Raw genomic sequence first — 19515 nt, 5'->3', positions numbered from 1 at the left:
TTGCACAGAAATGCAACTGGTGTTTTTTATCCCGGCCGCGAACGGTCATACTGAGCTGCACATCGTCATCAGAAAGAGACAAAAGAGCAGAGGACATGGCTGGCGAGGATTTGATTGCCCAATTCCAGGCGCTCGGCATGAGCGAGCAGAAGGCGAAGGAGACTCTGAAGAATGCCAACGTCACCAAGAACCTCCAACTGGCGTTGGCGGCGGCTGGTAGTGCCTCCCTGTCCGACGGCACCGGTATGCTGATCTACCACATGGCCACCAAACTGAAGCCGCAGACGGCGGAGCAACTGCCTCTCCTGGTGCGCTACATTGTGGAGCGCAAACTGGACAACACGCAGCGCGTGGACGCCGCTTTGGAGTACGTGCTCAAGTGTGGACAGAGCCTGAAGGCCAACATCGATGTCCAGGCGCTGGAGAAGGAGTGCGGCGTGGGAGTGGTGGTCACTCCGGAGCAGATCGAGCGCACAGTGCAGGCCAAGATCAAAGCCAGCTATAAGGATGCCTTGTTAGAGCAGCGCTACCACTTTAACTCCTTCAAGATCCTGCAGGACGTCCGTGGCGAGCTTAAGTGGGCGGATGCCAAGTCCGTAAAGGCGGCTATCGATGTGGAGATCTTCGATCTGTTGGGTCCTAAGACGGAGGCAGACCTGAAGCCTCCCACCAAGGCGAGCGAGAAGCCGAAGGCAGCGAAACCCAAAGCGGATGCAGCTCCTACCTCCCAAGCCGATGAAGCAGCGTCCGATGGGGCCACCACGATTGCAGAACTCATGAAGACCAAGGTGCACTTCCATGCCCCCGGCGAGAACTTTAAGGCCGACGGCTATGTGGTCACCGAGCATACGGAGCGGCTGCTGAAGGAGCACTTGGCAAGGACTGGAGGCAAAGTGCACACGAGATTCCCACCAGAACCGAATGGCATCCTGCATATCGGTCATGCCAAGGCCATTAACATCAACTTTGGCTACGCAGCTGCCCATGATGGAGTTTGTTATCTGCGCTACGACGACACCAATCCCGAGAAGGAGGAGGAGAAGTTCTTCTTGGCCATCAAGGAGATGGTGGAATGGCTGGGCTACAAGCCCTACAAGATCACCTACTCGTCGGACAACTTCCAGCAGCTTTACGAGTGGGCAGTGGTCCTAATCAACAAGGGATTGGCTTACGTGTGTCACCAGAAAGCGGAGGAGCTAAAGGGCTTCAACCCGAAGCCAAGCCCCTGGAGGGAGCGTCCCATTGAGGAGTCATTGCGGTTGTTTGAGGACATGAAGCGCGGCAAGATCGACGAGGGAGCAGCCACACTGCGCATGAAGGTCACCCTGGAGGAGGGCAAGATGGACCCGGTGGCGTATCGCATCAAGTTCATTGCCCACCACCGCACGGGCTCCGACTGGTGCATTTACCCCACCTACGATTACACCCATTGCCTCTGCGACTCGCTCGAGGATATCACCCACTCTCTATGCACCAAGGAGTTCCAATCAAGGAGATCTTCGTACTACTGGCTTTGTAACGCTCTGGGTATCTACTGTCCTGTGCAGTGGGAGTACGGAAGGCTCAACATGAACTACGCCCTCGTTTCGAAGCGCAAGATTGCCAAGCTGATCACGGAACAGATTGTTCACGACTGGGACGATCCCAGGCTGTTTACTCTTACAGCCCTGAGAAGGAGGGGCTTCCCCGCAGAGGCCATTAACAACTTCTGCGCCCAGATGGGCGTCACCGGAGCCCAGATCGCCGTGGATCCAGCGATGCTGGAGGCGGCAGTGCGGGATGTACTCAATATCACTGCTCCGCGCCGTTTGGTTGTCCTGGAACCACTCAAAGTTACTATCAAGAACTTCCCACATGCGGCGCCCGTGCAGCTGGAAGTGCCTGATTTCCCGCAGAACCCACTGCAAGGATCGCACAAGATCACCCTGGACAAGGTCATCTATATCGAGCAGGGAGACTTTAAGTTGCAGCCCGAAAAGGGATATCGCCGACTGGCGCCAAAGCAATCCGTAGGACTCCGGCACGCTGGTCTCGTCATCAACGTGGATGAGATTGTAAAGGATCCAGCAACGGGAGAAGTGGTGGAACTCATCTGCACCAGCCAGTCTGCCGAGCAGGCCGAGAAGCCCAAGGCCTTTGTCCAGTGGGTTTCGCAACCGATTCAGCTGGAGGTGCGCCTCTACGAGCAGCTCTTCAAGCACAAGAACCCCGAGGATCCCAACGAGGTGCCCGGCGGCTTTCTGAGCGACATCAGCGAACAGTCCATGTCGGTGGCCGTAGCATTTGCCGATCGGGCCCTTACCCAGGCCAAGGTCTACGATAAGTTCCAGTTCGAGAGGATCGGCTTCTTCTCCGTGGATCCAGACACCACCACGAACCACATAGTGTTTAACCGCACCGTGGGCCTCAAAGAGGATGCGGGCAAAAAGTGATAGGAGCACAGGATTTCCAGGACCCACTCAAAATAGAAACAACATCCGTATCACATTAAAATTCGATTTATAAAATCAGCCCTTATTTCTTTCCCTCCACCATGATAATGTGGTAGCCGAACTTGGTCTTGACTGGGGGATCTGTGTACACGGGGTTGTTGACGGTAGAGATGGGCAGTGCAAAGGCGGCGTCCTGGAAGGGACCCACCATCGCTCCGCGGATTTGCCAGCCGAGATCGCCGCCCTGACGCGCCTTGTCCTCGCTGTAGGCGGCAGCCACCTCCGGGAACTTCTGGCCCGCCTTCAGTTTCTCCATGGCCTCGGTAATCTTGCCCTGCTTTTCGCACAGGATGTGGCGCACCTTTACGGCATTGCCTCCCTTTTTCTCCTTGCCGGCAGCTGCACAGGTTGGAGGGTCAGTGAATAGCTTTGAAAATTGACGGTATTCTATATGCACATACACTTGTCTTCGGCGGCTGGCTTTTTGCCTCCTTTACCAGCGTCCTTGCCGCCCTTTGCGTCCTTTTTCGGTGGCATTTTCGTTTAATATTTTCTAAACTGCAAATTCCAACCAAATAAACAACAATAAATTCGTCTGGAGCTGCCACATGGGCAGTGCTGCTCAACAAATTCTAGCGATTTTTTATCTACCCAGCCAAGTAGTTAATTAATTTTAAATCAATGTAAGGATTTAATATGAGTAACTATGCTTTTGGATAAAATTATTAAAATGCTATAAGAATAATTTAGATAAAAACCCCTGTTTGATTTAGGATATAGCTATTTTTATCAAAAGTTCGCAGAACTGATCCGATAAGTTATCGATAGCTATGCAACCTGTTTTTGCAAACGGTCATACTTCGCTGCACTTTCTAATCAGAAAGCTTGCTTTTACTTTGCTTCGAAGATAACCCACCCACAAGAGATTAAGAAATCCAGGAATTATCGCTCCCTCTTAGCCACATGGAACTGAGCTGGGAGATAGTGCTCTGCGTGTGCATAGCCGTGCTGGTTCACGTTCTGATCTACCTGTTCGTCATGGGCAAGCGGCCGAGAAGCATTGTGGGGCGTCATGTGGTTGTCACCGGCGGATCCAAGGGAATTGGTCTCTGCCTGGCGGTGGAGTGCGCCATGAAGGGCGCCAATGTGACGGTGATAGCCCGCGACGAGAAAATGCTGAGTGAGTAATGCTCCTAAAAGGAAACCCCACCCAAAGTTACCTTATCTACATAGGTTTTGATACCCCACCTTGTTTTCAGGCGGAGCTGTGGCTCTGATGGAAGTAATCCGCCAGCGGCCAGATCAAAAGTTCCAGTACAGAAGCCTGGACATTGGTGGCGACTATGAGCAGGTCTCCCGAGTGCTAAGCGAGATCGAGGACAGCTTTGGCCCCATATACACGCTGATCAACTGCGCCGGCATGGCCATTTGCGGTGTGTTCGAGGAGGTCTCTGTCCAGGATATGCACAAGCTGATGAACGTGAACTTCTTTGGCACCTACAACTGCACCCGGTATGTCCTGCCCAAGATGAAAAAGGCGGGCGAGGGCATCATTGTGATCACTGCTTCGCAGGCGGCGATGTTTGGCATCTACGGGTACGGTCCCTATTCGGCCACCAAGTACGCCCTGAGGGCAATGGCCGAGACGATAGCCATGGAGTCCCGGGAGCACGGGGTCAGCGTGACTTTGGCCATGCCCTGCGATACGAATACACCCGGATTCGAGGAGGAGGAGAAATCAAAGCCAAAGGAGACCAAAATAATCTCTGGCGGAGGCGGCCTGATAGAGCCGGAAGTTATGGCCAAAGCTATTCTCAACGATGCCTTGGTGAGTTAGTTATTGAGTGTTGATCTGCACAGTAACTAACTTCATTATCCTCAATTTTAGAAGGGAAACTTTACCTCAACGGTTGGCGCGGAAAGCTGGCTAATCACCACCTTGGGTGGAGCATTACTCCCGTGGGATGGCTTCTTCACCAATCTCCTGCACGCCATCGTTTTGGGTCCCTTGCGATTAGTAAGCTACGGATTGCACAAGTACTTCAACAGTGTCATACGCAAATGCGCTCGAGAGGATAAAGCCAAGGCTGGATCTGAAGTGGGCGCCAAGTGATGGCTTATCTGTCTCGATGCCTCTTTAGTATTCCAAGTGCCCAGTACATTATATGTTTCCATTGCAAATCACAAAGTGCAATTATTTTGCACGTAAAACGGCTACTCCAAATTTTCAGATGGCTCATTTTTATCAGCCATTAATATATATGTACATGTGTTTTTTTACATTTTTATTATTGCCTTGCTAGCTATTTGCTTGCTATTTGTATCGCATTTTATAGTCAAGATTACGTGTGCTTCAACTGTTGGTGTGAGCTTCGTTTGAATAAAAACAAAGTGTTACGTTTGTTGAGAGAATCAAACTTTTTTAAATTATTCTTTTCTCCACTGAAAAGATTAGGGGAAAGAGCCACTTGAGCAATGTCCAAAGCGCTAGTGTAATTTCTCGAGTTAATATGATATGTATTTCCCTTATCAAAATGGATTTCATATCTCAATGTACTCTTAATTGCTGCGATCGAATGTGCGATTAGATAAACACGAAGACCACGGCACCTTTTCTAAAAACGGTCACAATTCAACGTATTGATTCAAAATAAATTGGATTTCTTGTGTCTTTCTTTATTCATAAGACGCACCCAGTGTACACCTCCTATAGTTTCAGTTTTCATTTCGCCTTTCTAACATTTTGTATAGTTAACGCTAACAAAAATTGTATAATCGTAATGCAAAATATATATGTGTATATATATTTAGGCATACATTGTTATAGCATCTAAGCATGATAAATCAAAAATATTAGTTTTCGAATACAGTAATTCTACTTTTTGGATAGAAGAATATTAAAATTATAGTTAGGATGAAAAATTAAATAATTGCTGATCTGTTGTTTTTTCGGTATCGTTGGGGGATTTACAATAGATAGAAAGCATTGTAAATAAATATAAATTTAAACAAGCATTTAGATTAAACAATAAACAAGGTAATTTGCACAAGACGCCGTACGACAACTCAACAGTGAAAAGAAAAATGCTACACAAACCGAAAAGGAAAATCATATTGTAAGCTTGGTTCTGGTTGATGTTTTGCTTTTGGATCCAATTCCAATTCCGGGCTGCTTGCGGTAGCTTTCTCTAGTAGTCCTCAATGGCAATGATCTGCGGTGGTTTGATGGACGATGCTGTTGATCCTCCCACTGTTGACGACCCCACATCCTTGGTCGCTGCGCTGTCGCTGGTTGTTGATGGTGGCGCTGCAGCGGGAGAGGTGGCGCTCGATGGAGTGCTCGCTCCCACTGCCGTCGCCCGTGTGTCCGGCGTCTGTGCGGCTAATTGTCACTTCGCGTTGCCCGCGACGGAGCCGGGTCCGGATGCCGCCAGGTCGTTGACCCGCTGGTAGCGCGGCTTGTTGCGCGTAAACGGCAAGTACTTGTACTTGATCATATGCTTGATCTGGCGCTTCATCGTGATGCAGAACAGTGTAATGAAGTACATGACCAGGATGGGCCAAAACACCGGCACGTTGAAGAAATCGAAGAACGTGCAAATCAGCCCGATAAGTGTGCTTTTCGCCACCGACAGCCAGAACTTGAACTCCGGCAGGCGGCGGATAAACGGCCGGAACTCCTCGTTGCTGCGCGTGGGCAGATTGGGTCCCTCGTCCTCGTCGTCCTGCGAGTAGGGATCAAACTCCGGATCGATTTTGGGCGTCAGAAAGGCGATGAACAGGTTCAGGTGGTAAATGCCCAGTGCATAGCACACGATGTACCAGCCCTGGTAGATGAAGATACGCAGCACGAAGAGCAGGAGCAGGAAGCCGGCGAACACCCAGCGCATCCGTGTGTGCGGTGTGCTCCGGTCCAAGGTGGATTGGTAGGTCTGTAAGGGCAGAGGATGTGGGTTAGCTGTTGTCCCGATTGGGTCTCTCCGAGATCGCTCACCTGTGAGAGGCGTTGAAAGAACTTCTTGACGCCGCCGCCGCTGGCAGCGCTGCTGTCCTCGTTCATCATGGTCGTCGCTTAGCTAGCCTCTCATTAATCTCCGGCCCCCGACTTTTATTGTTGACTTTGACGCGGTCGCCGCTGTCGTTGTCGTTCCCGCTGCTGCACACGTGTATCGATTCCGGGGGCTGGGACTGTGGCCGGGGACAGGGGCAGGGGCTGCCAGAAAGGGGCTAACAAAACACAAAACAGGCCAACTGGCTAACGCGCTCCAATCGCTAATTATTCTCTAATTCATATTCTGCACCGCCCGTCGTCGTTGTCGCCCTCTTCTTCTTCCTCCCTGTTGTAGGGTTCTGCTCTTGTTCTTGCGAGATTTTTGATTGTGTCGATGTGGAGATTGCTATTTGCAGAGCCTGCTTGCCAATGTTCCAGGACTCTCAGAGTTTGGAACCGGGTTCAGTGCGTTCCTGTGCGGTAACTAATTTAATTACACTAGAGATTTGTCGGCAATTTATTGTTCTTTTTCACACACAGTTCACCACGTCATTATGCTCTCTCAGTGGCAGGGCTGTCAAACTATCGGCTGGGGATGGAACAATCGGTTCTCTTGTGACTATCGTAAGGGGTAGTTTGAAACTTTAAATTGCATTCTCGTGATAAAAAATTAGTAATCTAATTCTTATCTATATTTTTAATAATTTAAAAGACAAAGCAATATTTACTTAATGAAAATTTGATTAGCCAACCATATTTTAGGCTGTTAGACCTAGAAGCTTGTCTCCTCTCTAATCTATCGATTGCTATATGGCACTTTGACAATTCAAACTTTCGGTAAATTTAAATAAAATTTTATTTTATAATTTAAGAGCATTAATATATTCGTAATTTCGTACTACATACAAAAACATTTCCTGCAAATTTTATTGACTCCTTAAATATGTTTTTTTGAACATGTTTGATACCACCAATATATAGAAGGCATTTCAATATTAATCTAATTATTTATGAAAGTTTTATTATAAGGAAAAGTGTGCTTTTTCAACAATTTCCGATACTTTTTCGAAAGACTATCTTATAAACTCAGTTGTAAACATGCTACATATATTTAGTTCCAGTTTCCTTAAGAGCTGTCCTGTTCCTCCGCCGCGTCGTTCTCGTCGTCCTCCTGGTCGCCCTGCAGGGCCTTGGCACGTTCTATGCAAGAGTTGACCGTCTTGAGGAACTCGTCGGCGATGTCCTGCTTGCCGAATCGACAGGCCAGGCGTTCCAGCGCGCCCTCGGTGGCCACCTTGCCCTCTGCGTCCACCGCGTAATTGTAGCCGGCCCACAGGAAGCTCTTCTTCTGCTCGTTCATGTAGTCCATCTGCATGGACGCGGAGATACTCATGTTCAGCACCAGCTTGTGGATCTGCTCCTGCCGCATGACCAGTCGGAATGTCTGCAGCTGCGGGTGCTCCAGCACCTTTATCTCGCCAACGCCTGGGAATTAAGGTGGATATTAATACATCCAACTTTGCCATGTAAGTGTTTACACAATCTTACCTCGCTCTTTCCACTGTTTCGACTCGGGATCATAACGATAGAGCTTCGCCCGCTCGCCATACAGCTTAGTCTCGTTCTCCTCTCCAGTGGTGACCACAATCTCGTCCGGCAGCTCCACAATGGGATCGTAGTGCGGATCGTAGTTGTCATCGTTGGTGGCGTCGCCATCATCATCACCTCCATCTGCCGCGCCGGACTCATTTTTGCCCGTCGGCTGCTGGGACTGAAAGTTCTTGAAAGCGTTCTGGTGCGTCAGGTTGTAGAACCCGCCGCTTCCCGCCGACTTGGCAAAATCATTTCCGCTCGACTTGTTAGCTAAATCTGCGAATGTGCCGCCCGGTTTGCTTGCCAAATCGGCGAATGTGTTGCCAGCCTTATTCGCCAAATCGGCAAACGTGCTGGCCGCCGGCTGTGCTGCTGGTGTAGTTTCCTTATTGTTCATGGTGTCTTCTCCCGCGGTTTTATCCTTTTCCTTCTCCTTTTCCGGGGCTGCCTGCTTGCCAACATCTGTGAAAGAGACGGCGGGCTCCTTTTGTCCGAAGATGTTCGCACTACTGCTACCACTGCCAAACAAAAAGCCGCCAGATGATGAGCCTCCAAAAATGTTGGAGTTACCGAACTGGGACTTGGGTGCCTCCTGGCTGGCTGGTGTCTGGGTCTCGACCTTAGGGCCGCCAAAAATAGGTGGACCTCCGCCAAAGATAGACTTCGGTGCGTCTTTGCCATCTGAAGCGCCCCCGAAAGGACTGAAGCCTCCGAAAGTGGGGGCAGTTATGCCACTGCCACCAAAGATGGACTTGGGCGCGTCTTGGGACTCCACTTTGGTGCCTCCGAAGATGGACTTAGGTGCCTCTTGGGATTTGGGTGAGTCATTCTTCTGTTGCTCAGCCGTTTTGGTCCCACCTCCGAAAATGTTCTTGGCGGAATCCTCAGCGGAATTTTGGTTTGACAAGCCACTGCCGAAAATAGAACCCAGAACGTTGCCCTGACCTCCGCCCGAAATAGATTTTTGCAGAATGGCTAAGGGATCGGCCGGTTTAGCAGCCTCTGATTTATCTGAAGTGGAAATTATTAAGTCAAATGATCTTTAAGGACGAAGATAGTTAAACACTCACCCGTGCTACCGAAGACGAATGTCGAACTGGGCGCTTTGCTTTCCTCCGATACGGTTAAATTACCGAAGCCGGAAAACGTGGAGTTGGTTGTGCCCAGCGAACTGGCTTTGAATATTGAGGTGGCAGAAGCTGAGGAAGTATTCGATTTGGTAATGGGCTGCGGGAGAGTCAGGATAGGCAGGGTCATGGGTAGGGGAGGGTTTACTTCGTAGGTGGTGGAGCTTACAGACGACGTTTTACCGAATGCGAACTTGTCCCCATCGCAGCCTATGCAGCTGCCCTGCCCTACATGGTCGTCGATCAAATTATCTGACGAACTCTTCGACTCAATTGCTCCCGTAGGAGTTAGAGCGGGGGTGGCCTTTGAATCGGTATTATCTTCTATTGCCTTAGCGGTGCCATCTAGCGCGTTTTTAACTGCATCGTAAAAGCCTTGGGCCACCTCCTTGTTCTTAAAGCGCAGAGTGAAGCGCTCCAGAACACTCTCTCCCTCGCTGAAATCGTGGACAGCAAACATCCACGATGTCTCGGTCTTTTCTCTGTACACCACATTTGAGTTGAGCACGTGGTTGAGGCAGATCTTGTACACCTGCTCCCGACGCATTACCACGCGCAATTTCTTGGTCTGCTTGTGGCGCAGGATCTTCACATCGCCCAAGCCGCGCTCCTTCCACTCGCCTTCGGTGAGACGGTACAGCTTGGCCTTGTGCACGTACAGCAGCTCCTCGTCTTCCTCCCCCGTTTTTACATCGATCTGAAAGAAACAATTGTTAGTACATACTATTTTTTGATGATTTATTAACTTACCTTATCAGGCAATGGGATCACTGGCGCAAAATATGCATTGTTCTCCTCCTCTTCCTCGTGAGAATCGTTATCATCTCCGTCGTTAGCGGCTGGGCTCTTTGGCTGCAGTTGGGCTGGCTTGGGCATGGAGAAGCTGAAGCTGCTGGATCCGATTGAGGCAGTCGGTGCTACAGGTGTCGGCATTGCTGGAGCCGCAAAGTTGAAGGTGGCGGATCCGAACACATTGCTGCTCTTGCTGGTCACCTCGGCAGCCTGATCCTTGCTACTAGCTGCAGCAGCTCCAAAACCAAAGCTGAACTGGGTGGTGACGGGGAGAGTAAGTCCCGATCCTAGTGTGTTCTCCTTCTTTGGCACAGTATCATCCTTGGGTGTTTCACAGGCTGAGCAGTAAATGGACTCTCCCGGATTGTTGACATAGCAAGCGGAGCACGACCAACTGCCGACTTTGGGTTTGAAGGCGTCCCCGAATCCGGTAGGGGTGGACGTCTTTTCAAATCCTAGAGCTGCAGCCTGATTCGGAGGAACTGAAGCAGGAGCCGAAGCCGTGCTGGTCACAGCTGCCACCACTGGTTTCTCCTTGGGCTGTGCAGCTGCTCCGAAGCTAAACCCACCAGTGGAGGAACGAGCAGCTGGTGCAAAGCCGAATGAAAACTTGCTAGAGGAGCCGCTAGTAGTAAGGTTTAATGCATTGCCTTGGTCCAGCCCCGATTGCTTGGGCGGCACAGTGGCATCTTTGGGCTCCTGGCAGGCCAGGCAGTAAAGCTGGTCCTGGCCATTGCTTGTGTAACATGCCTGGCAATTCCAGCTGCCTGCCTTGGGCTTGAAGGCATCACCAAAGCCCTTTACTGGCTTCTCTTCCTCCTTCTTTTCTGTGGCGCCAGCAGAATCGGCCTCTTTCAGTTCCTTTCCAATGCTCTCTTGAGCCTTCTGCACAGCATCAAGGAAGTCCTGGCAGACATCGGGCGACTTAAATCGCACAGCTAGCAATGCGGTGGTCAACTCCTCATCGGAATAATCGTGACCTGCCCAGGTGACGGCCGCCTTAATGTTCGTCGAGGGAGAGAACTTGGTCTCGGGCAACACACGCTGATTGCAGCACAGTTTATGGACCTGCTCGCGACGCATCAGCAGGCGCACCAGGTTGGGATTGGAGCGGTCACGTAGGAGCTTCATATTTCCAAGCCCGCGCTCCTTCCACTCATTCGCCTCCCTGTCCCACCGCAGAAGCTTGGCCCGGTGCTCGAAAAGCACATCCTCGTTCTCTTCCCCGGTGACCACTTCCACAAGGTCGGGAAGGGCGATAACCGGCGTAAACTGGGCCGTGGGGACGTACTCTTCTTCCGCGTCCGAGGCAGTTGACTTGTTTAGTTGCTGTTGTTGTGGGGTCTGACTTTGCACTGTGTTGTCCTTTATCAAAGCGGTGGTAAAGAGCGTGGTGTTGTTGCTACCACCCACTGCAGATGTGCTGCCAAAGGAGAGGTTTTTGAAGGGAGAGCCGGTGGCTGCAGTGCCGAATCCTGATGCGGTTCCATTCCCTGTGAAGCTAAAGTTGGCAAATTCCGCGGAAGCCGAGGACGCCGATGTTACAGGTGCAGCACTAACCGCTGAGATGGTTCCAAACAGAGACTTGGCCACTGTTGCTTGAGCCGCTGGAACTGGATCAGATTGAGAGGCTTTCGTCTGCTCCTGAGGTTTACCGAAAAGCGAATTGGGAGCTGGCGTGCTGGTCAAAAAGGCTTTGGGAGCAGTGAACGCAGCAGGAGCAGTTGCAGCTGCTTCCTTGTTGGTCTTGGGAAGATCTGCTGTTTTCTCCGCTGGTATCGGCGGCTTCTCTGACTTGATCGGCTGGCTCGCGTTTGTAAAGGCAACCCTGAACTGCTCAGCCGTTTCCGCTGTTTTAAAACGCACCAAGAATTTCTCCAGCGTAACCTGCTCATCCGCAAAGTCATTTGCAGCCCACAAGAACGATTTCTTATCCTTGTCCATGTTAGGAGTAACCAGGTTCATGTCCGCAGTGATCTTGTGATTGGCGCACACTTTATGGGTCTGATCGCGACGCATTAGAACCCGCGATACGCCGGTGGTTTTGTCGCACAAAATCTTTATTAGCCCAGTGCCGCGCTCCTTCCACTCCTTGTCTGCGAACCGGAAGAGCTTGGATCGTTCGCTAAACTTGACCTCCTCGTCCTCCTCACCGGTGCGGACCTCTACTTCATCGGGAAGTGGAATGATGGGCTGGAAGTCAGGACGAGGATCGTAATCGTCTGCGGAGGTGTCTGCTGGAACACTCTTGTTGGTCTCACTAGCTCCACTTTGGTTTAGCTCGGCCTCCTGTTCCTTCTGCTTTTCGGCTGCTGCTTTAGCCACCTGGGACTTGAAGGAAAAAGGGCTTTCGGAGGTCTTTGTGCCGAAGTTAAAGCTGAAGGCTGCCGTTGCTGGAACCGGTGGCTGTGCCTGTGGTTCCGGGGCCTGTACCAAACTGGGCTTGATATGCTGTGCTGGAATGGTCACACTCAAAGTGGGTTGGACACTGGCACTCGTTGGCTTTGGCAACGGATCCGAGCTGGTAATGACAACATTGGCCGGCGGTTCTTTTTCCACGGGCTGGTTGTTCAATGCCCGATTAAATAATGCTGGAACACTAGCAGGAGCGGGAGCGGGTACAGAAGGAGCCACTTGGGGTACGTGAATAGGAGCGGAAACAGCAGCTGGTACTGGTACAGGATTCACAGATGGAGGAAGCGGTCCTGGGGCAGGAGCAGCCCCAGAAATTGGCGGTACCTGAATTGGCGAAGGGCCAAAGCCAGGCGTTGACGTGTTGAAGAAACCTGGAGTGGGCAGTGCAGCCGGTGGCTTCGACTCAAGCGGAGCTGGCTGGGCGGGTGGCGGTATCAAACTGGGAGGAGGCTGGGTAAAGTTGCCCATGGCGTCGATGTATGGTGCTACCGATGGCCCAGTCGGCGGTGGAAACATTCCGGGCAGTCCAAAGTTTTGATTCCTAGGACCTACGTTAAAAAAATCGTCAGTTATATCCAAAATTAATTGAACACTTCGACACTTACCAAATATATTGGGGGGCGGAATCGCCCCTGGAGCTGGTGGAGTCCGCAGGAACTGGGCTTGCGCTTGAGCTTGAGCCTGAGCAGCGTAGTAGTTGTACATCTGGTTTTGGTTAAACATGGGACTCCCGTAGGGTGCCGGCAGAAAGCGATCCTGTGCGGCCGACGTGTTTGGAACACCGTTGTAGAAACTAGGAGTGGGCCCACTATACGGATTGGGAAGCACCTGATGCACTGCAGCTTGGTTCTGCTGTTGTTGTTGCTGCTGATGATGTTCCGCTAGCGCATCTTCAATGATAAACAGGTCGTCCAATCCCAATGCAGCTGCTGGATCGACATCCCGTGTCGGCGTGTCTCGACTACTGATCTTGATCTTCTTGAGCAGCTCCTCAAGTCCAGTGAACTTCTCTGTAAGGGTCTTGATTTCCTGGCGCATGGCTTCCATTCCCAAACTCACATCGTCCTTGAGCACACACAGAGATTTGCTGATCTGCTTGACAGTCTGCTCCATCTCCTGATTTTGTGGTGCTGCCACAACAATGGGGGTCACTTGAGCGGGTTCCACCTGACGACGTGATCGGTTGGCAGACAAGGCTGCACCCAAATAGAAGTCATCTTCGGCATCCTCGTAGGTGGAGGAATTGTTTTGCGCATCCGGGCTACCGAAGCTATCTTCGAGACCGTGACTACTGCGATTATGTTGGTAACGTCGCAGCTCCCGTTGAATATGGTTGTGGAGTGGGTGTTTGACATCAGTTTGGAGCAGCTGCTGCGTCTGCTGTAGGCACTCCTTCCTCCGCTCTGAGAAACGAGCGCGGGAAACTCGGGGTGTCTTTGCGGACTCCTCAAGTTGACGGTACGCCTCCGATTGCATAAAGTATGCCATGGGCAGATCAAGTCCCCGGACTTCTTCCACAAACTGCTCATACTGATACGCCTTGAACATCTTCGAGCTAAAATAGGAGACGGCGTGCTCAGCCAGCGCTTGAAGATCCTTCCAGGCGGCCGATGAGGTGGCGGATCCGTACTTAAAAACCCGGACAAAGGCGTCCGACTGCTGCGTGTGCTGGCGACGCAGCATTGTAAATCCTTGCCTGTAGAGAGTATCGATGCGTGCCTCCAAAGTAAGGTCTGAGCGCTCCTGTAGGATTTTTCCCAGCTGGAAAATGATGATGGCATCTGCTTTGGGTCCATTCACCCCCCGCACCGCCTCCAATCCGACCTGCAGTTGAGCTCTTTGCTCGGTGCGATTACCTTCAGTGGCCAGCTGGTTTGAGTGCAGCCGCAGCACCAAATCCCACCAGTTCGTTTGCTCCGAAGATGCTAGTTGGCTCAGAAGATTGGCAAATGGCATCATATGCGGTCGGTTAGCGGCATTGCGGTTACCCAAGTTGGAGGTGTTGTACGCTTCCCTCTGGAGCTGAAATCGACGCTGGGTCTGAATAACTGTGGCGTAGAGGTAGAGGTCGACATCCACCTGACTGATGGAATCGTGGCCGCAGTAGTTAAGGTTCTGCTTCACATCCCGCCGAAAACCTTCATAGAAAGCCACGCGTGGCGCAGTTCCAAGACGGTCGGGCTCGGTGCCCAGCGCCAAGTAGACATGTTGGGCCAAGGTGTGCGGCGGTAACGATAACGCTAGCAGCTCACAGGTCTCGATCTCCGCCAGACTGGGCCACTCGAAAAGAGGCTGCTGCAGACGCGGGTGGCGCACCAGATGCGAGGACTGATCTTTCAGCTTGTGTTCTGCGTGGGTAAAGAGCTGTTGGTAAAGCTGACGTCGCCAGTTCTTGTCGAGGCACTGCTGGTGAGCGCTAGACAGCAGTTCTTCGGAGTCGGCAAATAATCCGGGCAATGTTTGGGCGGGAACTTGGTTCTCATTAAGATTGCTGTTCTCCTTTTGGTTGTCATCTGTTCGCGATCGGTCCAGACAACCCAAAAGGGTGCGACCAAGCTGAGCGCAGCGGAAGGCGCCCTGCTGGCGCCACAGTTGCATTAGCTGCTTCTGCTCTGCATCGCAGTGTTTCATCCAGTGGTGGACATGGGACTCTTCGAGCGGTCGCACCTGGTAGCCAAGGAGCAAAATCGGAAGTGCGGATCTCAGCGCGTTCATCCACTTGTTCTTGTTACCCAGCAGCTCACGTTTGAAAATCAGCGCCACTGCGTGGAGTAGCAGCTGCCCGGTATAGTGATCGGCACAGGATTGGTGGAGTTCCCTCTGCGGGGCATCGCCCGCCCGCTCTATCGCGTTGCTGAACTTGTGCAGGTATTGATCGAGGCGGAATAGCTGAGAGCTGCTGTCCGCCAGTCCGCTTCCCGTCTCCAGGCTCAGTTGCATGAGGCGGTCGAGGGCGTGGAGCGCCAACTGCCAGAAGCGCCAGTTCTTCTTCACATCATTGGCCGTCTCCATCTTCCCGAGCAGCACCCAGACCATGTCATACCAATCGCTCGACTGACTCGTGATGCCCTTGGACTCTAGCTCGGTTTTTAAAGCGTAGCTGAAGGCCTGATCCAACTTTTTCTTTTCCACGTAGCTTCGCAGCAGACGCACGCGAAGATTAACATCCTGGGGCCGCGCCTGCAGCTCCTTGTGCATCAGCAGTTCCATGGCGTTGTCTCCGTCAACGCTGCCATCTCCTCCGCCGTTGCTTTCCTGAAGATTCAGCCGCATCCGCACGGCGAAGACGTGTTGGTTGTCGCCCAAATCCAGGTCAGTGGCCAGATCCAGCCAGTACTTGGCGCGCTCCGTGTTGAAGGCGGTGTTCTCGTTCAACAGCAGTTGGCAGGCGTCCAGAACCACCTCTGACTGCCGGGGATTGAGCTGCATGCTGCGTTGCCAGTGCTGCAGCGCCTTCTGCACATCAGGAGTCTTCAGCCTACTGTAGCAAGTGGCTAGCAGGTTGTGAGCCACCGCTTCATCCTTGGCCCTGAGATAGCTGGTCAGATACTCGATGCACCTGGGGAACTCCTGGATCTTATAGTACATTTTGCCTATCGTTAGACCCTTGATGTCGCGCTAAAAATAGAGAAACCTGTTTAGTCCAGGAAGTCTATAAAAATTACCTTTTATATTTATATTTGCATTTTATTTTTACTGCTTTTGTATGCCTATTTGATTTATTTTTTCCTTTAAGTTGTATTACATTTTTATGTATTGTAAAGATCATGCTAGAACTTAGATGCATTTGAGCGGGAAGAATACAAATATATTTAAGGTCGGTTTGATAACAATATTATATACATAGTTTTGTTTTTGGACTTATACAAATCTGATATGGTTTTATAAAAAAAATCATAGCTATTTTGAATTTCCGTGTTTGAAACTAATATCCACTGTACCTAAAAGGTAACAGTTGAATTAACATTTTATAGAAATTTAAGGGTGCATCTCCAATTTGCTATGAATGTCCCTATTGCAATTTGTAGCCAGCACCCATATCGAGAGTTTACTGTAGATGTAAATTGAAATAAGCGGCTGCTGGCCACCCACATAACCTCACATTTATATTTTGATTTATAAATAGAGAATCACAGCGCCATGAGTCTGAAAGAAAATCAATTGCTTTTGCAAATATACGAAATGCAGGCATCGCAAGAAAAGCGCGAACTTTTCTTTTCTATTGCAAATCCGCCAGCCAAGTGACGCCGACTCACAGACACACGCACACAAACACACACATCGAGGCACGCACACAAAGGCGCGCTCTCAATGGCGGCGCCGAAGATTTCGCAACTATTTTCTTTTGAAATTCCTATACACGTTGTTGGCGTTTATTTACCTCACTTCCCGGCGGAAGTTTTCCCAGCATTTTATGGACATGCTCGTCAATCTCCTTCCGCGTATCGAACATTTCTCTGGTGCTTTAAACGCTTTCAAATCGCAGTCGTCTCGACCTCGCAAAAATGTGCTTCGCGCTCGATTCTTCTTCACTCCGACATCCGTTCGACGCCGATTTCTCGAACGGTAATGTGCCACGGCCGGAAAATCGAGTAACTACGGCTTGGCAATTCCAGTGGCTACACGCTGCACTCGTTTGCGGTGCAGATCAGAACGTATATATAGCTAAATTCCGCTTTAAATTTTGGCTGGAGTGCACGGCCAACAAAAAATGTGCAACAAAATATGTAGTGTGACTGCGCGAAAGTTGGATACATCTACCGTGGCGGCATATACAAAAATACCAAATATATACCATAAAATTTAAATAGGATATTCATTTGATCAACCATGGAGAATGTCCTAATCAAAAAATTATCTTGTTTTAAAAGCATTATATTTATTAATTTAAAAGAGAGAAGTACAATTTGTTTGGGACAAGCTTCTCAATAATCAAAAAAAAATATGAATTTTGACTATCAGGGCTTTATTCAAAAATTTCGTTAAACAAATTGGTTTGTTATTAAATATTTAAGATGATTTCATAACAATTATGACACAAGGAATTAAGACCGTGAAAAATGTGCTTTTAAACAAAAAATAAAAAAAAAATTTCAAAATGAAATATAAATATCTGTTAAATCTAAATAAATTCGTTGAAATACAACCAATTTTATCTGAAATCAAAATGGGAAGCTAAATTCGGCAATCCGAAGTTTTTATTCCCTTGCAGTTATAATTATTAAATTAAATTCGAAATTCTTAAAAATACAAAAATTGATATTCACAATAGTATAAGATAATATGTCAAAAAGCACCGAAGCTATAATTTGATTCATATTATTTTCCCACCAATTTTCCGATCGTTCCTATTGCAGCTACATATATGATATAGTTGTCCGATTTTAATAAATTAAATTCAAAATTCAAAACTAATTAAAAAATGTTATTTCCAAGCACAGGAGGTTATATGTTAAAAAACACAAAGACATGATTTTATAAATTTTTTTTTCGATTATTCCTATGGGAGCTGTAAGGTATAGTTGTCCGATCCGGCTGGTTCCTACTTATATACCAACTGCAAAAGAAAGAAGACTTTTGGAAAAGTTTCAGCCCGATAGCTTCAAACCTGAGAGACTAGTTTGCGTAGAAACGGACGGACAAACGGACAAGGCTTGATCGACTTGTCTAGTGATGCTGATCAAGAATATATATACTTTATGGGGTCGGAAACCCCAAACTTCTGACTGAAATCATAATACCCTCTGCAAGGGTATAATTAACTTACAAACAACAACAAATTAATCAAAAGATAAATGTTTAATTATTTTACTTTAACAATGTAAGTTTATTTTAGTGTTCGGCATGCTTTACTTCATTTGCACTTTCCAGAAGAGCAGTTTCCTATCAGAGACCGCCGTAATATAAGGCAATCGCTGATGCCAGGCCATGCCTCCAAAGGTTTTCAGAGGTGCCTCCAGCAACGGAACCGTGGACTTGGCTGCGAAAACCTTGAGGGTTAGCCCGATGATCAGGGCTATGACCATTTCGGAGCTTCCTGGTGCAAATCGAACCACTCGGCCGCAATCCTCGTGGACCTGCTTGACATCGGCGGGCACAAAGGGTCTGTTCAGGTCCCAGGTGATCACGTCCCCGCCAGCTAGGGAGGTGATGAAAAGTCTATTGCTGTTGGCCCAATCCGCCGACATGAGCGGGAATTTGGGGGACTCCACGGAGATGACTGTTTGCTTGCTTCTCACATTGTACAGATGAATGATGCCTGCAGGGAGATACGTTAGTTATAATACTACGTAAATGGTGAGCCTTTCACACCTTTTTTCTCCGCCACCAGCACCTTGTTGGGATCCTCTGGATGGCTCTTGATGGACATTCCAGCGGAGGACAGGCCGAAGGTGATGACGTTCTCCCCGCTGCCTGCCGTCGTCCAGAAGCGGCAGGTGAAGTCATCGCTGACGGAGGCCAGTAGTTCACCCTCGCAGACCCAGGACACATCGTTGACATAGTCTCCGTGGCCATGGAGCACCTGGAGCGTGTTGAACTGGCCCAGATCGGTGCGCAGTATCTTCAGCTGGCTGCCCTGGGCGGCGCACAGAGTCACGTTGTTGGGAGTGCAGTTCAGCGAGGTGTCCGGCGAGAAGGCCAGTGCGCTGACGCACCGCTGATCCTTGTCGCTCACGTCCAGGTCCTGGAGGTGTGTGTACCCAAAGTCGCCGCTCTCCTCCTGCAGATGACACACAAGCCCATTAATTTCGTTCAATATTTCTTTTTTCCAGACCCACCGGCAGTCCTACGAGTATCAAACTCAGTTCTTTTTTGAGCGCCACTGCGATTAGGTTGTAGGCAAAGTCATTGGTGCAAATCTCGAAGCAATAGATGGTCTCGTTTAGTTGGATGCAGTGTTCTGGGTCTGTGGCAGCTCGCATTTTCCCCTATTTTCCTTGTTTTCCTGGTTAAATGCAACAATTTGCCGGCGGCGCCAAAAATGTTTACTTCAGTATGACCGTAAATGGTTTGAAGAATTATCTAATAAAATTATTTACTATTGGAAAAATAACAAAGAATAAATAGGTAAATTATATTCAAAGATAATACGTTTTTAATAAAGTGTGAACCGTTGTACGAAGCAGAAAAAAAAACAATCAACATTACCACAGCTTAAATATAT

At 49.5% G+C, this 19515-nt stretch overlaps 6 protein-coding genes across 6 annotated transcripts; 2 read left to right on the top strand and 4 right to left on the bottom strand.

The window, feature by feature from the left end:
- The first annotated feature begins 52 nt into the window (after positions 1-52).
- LOC119560843 (probable glutamine--tRNA ligase) lies at positions 53-2510 on the top strand. Its single transcript, XM_037874498.1, has one exon. It carries the CDS (start codon positions 96-98, stop codon positions 2430-2432), a length of 2337 nt encoding a protein of 778 aa, XP_037730426.1. The 5' UTR covers positions 53-95; the 3' UTR covers positions 2433-2510.
- On the bottom strand, positions 2483-3041 carry LOC119560848 (peptidyl-prolyl cis-trans isomerase NIMA-interacting 4). Its single transcript, XM_037874511.1, has 2 exons — positions 2894-3041; positions 2483-2831 (listed from the first exon to the last, which is right to left on the bottom strand). The coding sequence occupies exons 1-2, from the start codon at positions 2967-2969 to the stop codon at positions 2515-2517; spliced, it is 393 nt and encodes a 130-aa protein (XP_037730439.1). The 5' UTR covers positions 2970-3041; the 3' UTR covers positions 2483-2514.
- A 252-nt stretch (positions 3042-3293) lies between these two features.
- LOC119558779 (3-ketodihydrosphingosine reductase) lies at positions 3294-4992 on the top strand. Its single transcript, XM_037872066.1, has 3 exons — positions 3294-3612; positions 3692-4260; positions 4321-4992. The coding sequence occupies exons 1-3, from the start codon at positions 3396-3398 to the stop codon at positions 4543-4545; spliced, it is 1011 nt and encodes a 336-aa protein (XP_037727994.1). The 5' UTR covers positions 3294-3395; the 3' UTR covers positions 4546-4992.
- A 95-nt stretch (positions 4993-5087) lies between these two features.
- LOC119558795 (protein RER1) lies at positions 5088-6994 on the bottom strand. Its single transcript, XM_037872067.1, has 2 exons — positions 6427-6994; positions 5088-6364 (listed from the first exon to the last, which is right to left on the bottom strand). Exons 1-2 carry the CDS (start codon positions 6493-6495, stop codon positions 5822-5824), a joined length of 612 nt encoding a protein of 203 aa, XP_037727995.1. The 5' UTR covers positions 6496-6994; the 3' UTR covers positions 5088-5821.
- A 422-nt stretch (positions 6995-7416) lies between these two features.
- Positions 7417-17080, bottom strand: LOC119545673 (E3 SUMO-protein ligase RanBP2). The gene is made up of 6 exons (XM_037851400.1): positions 16732-17080; positions 12956-15968; positions 9894-12898; positions 9087-9840; positions 7972-9027; positions 7417-7908 (listed from the first exon to the last, which is right to left on the bottom strand). The coding sequence occupies exons 1-6, from the start codon at positions 16801-16803 to the stop codon at positions 7550-7552; spliced, it is 8259 nt and encodes a 2752-aa protein (XP_037707328.1). The 5' UTR covers positions 16804-17080; the 3' UTR covers positions 7417-7549.
- Positions 17081-18130: 1050 nt separating this feature from the next.
- LOC119554577 (nucleoporin Nup37) lies at positions 18131-19389 on the bottom strand. The gene is made up of 3 exons (XM_037865560.1): positions 19130-19389; positions 18663-19071; positions 18131-18609 (listed from the first exon to the last, which is right to left on the bottom strand). The coding sequence occupies exons 1-3, from the start codon at positions 19271-19273 to the stop codon at positions 18200-18202; spliced, it is 963 nt and encodes a 320-aa protein (XP_037721488.1). The 5' UTR covers positions 19274-19389; the 3' UTR covers positions 18131-18199.
- Positions 19390-19515: the final 126 nt, after the last annotated feature.

Source organism: Drosophila subpulchrella, chromosome 3R (assembly GCF_014743375.2).
Source record: "Drosophila subpulchrella strain 33 F10 #4 breed RU33 chromosome 3R, RU_Dsub_v1.1 Primary Assembly, whole genome shotgun sequence".
Taxonomy (NCBI): Eukaryota; Metazoa; Arthropoda; class Insecta; order Diptera; family Drosophilidae; genus Drosophila; species Drosophila subpulchrella.
The sequence above is the reverse complement of the archived record's forward strand: the minus strand, read 5'-3'. Positions and strand labels throughout refer to the sequence as shown.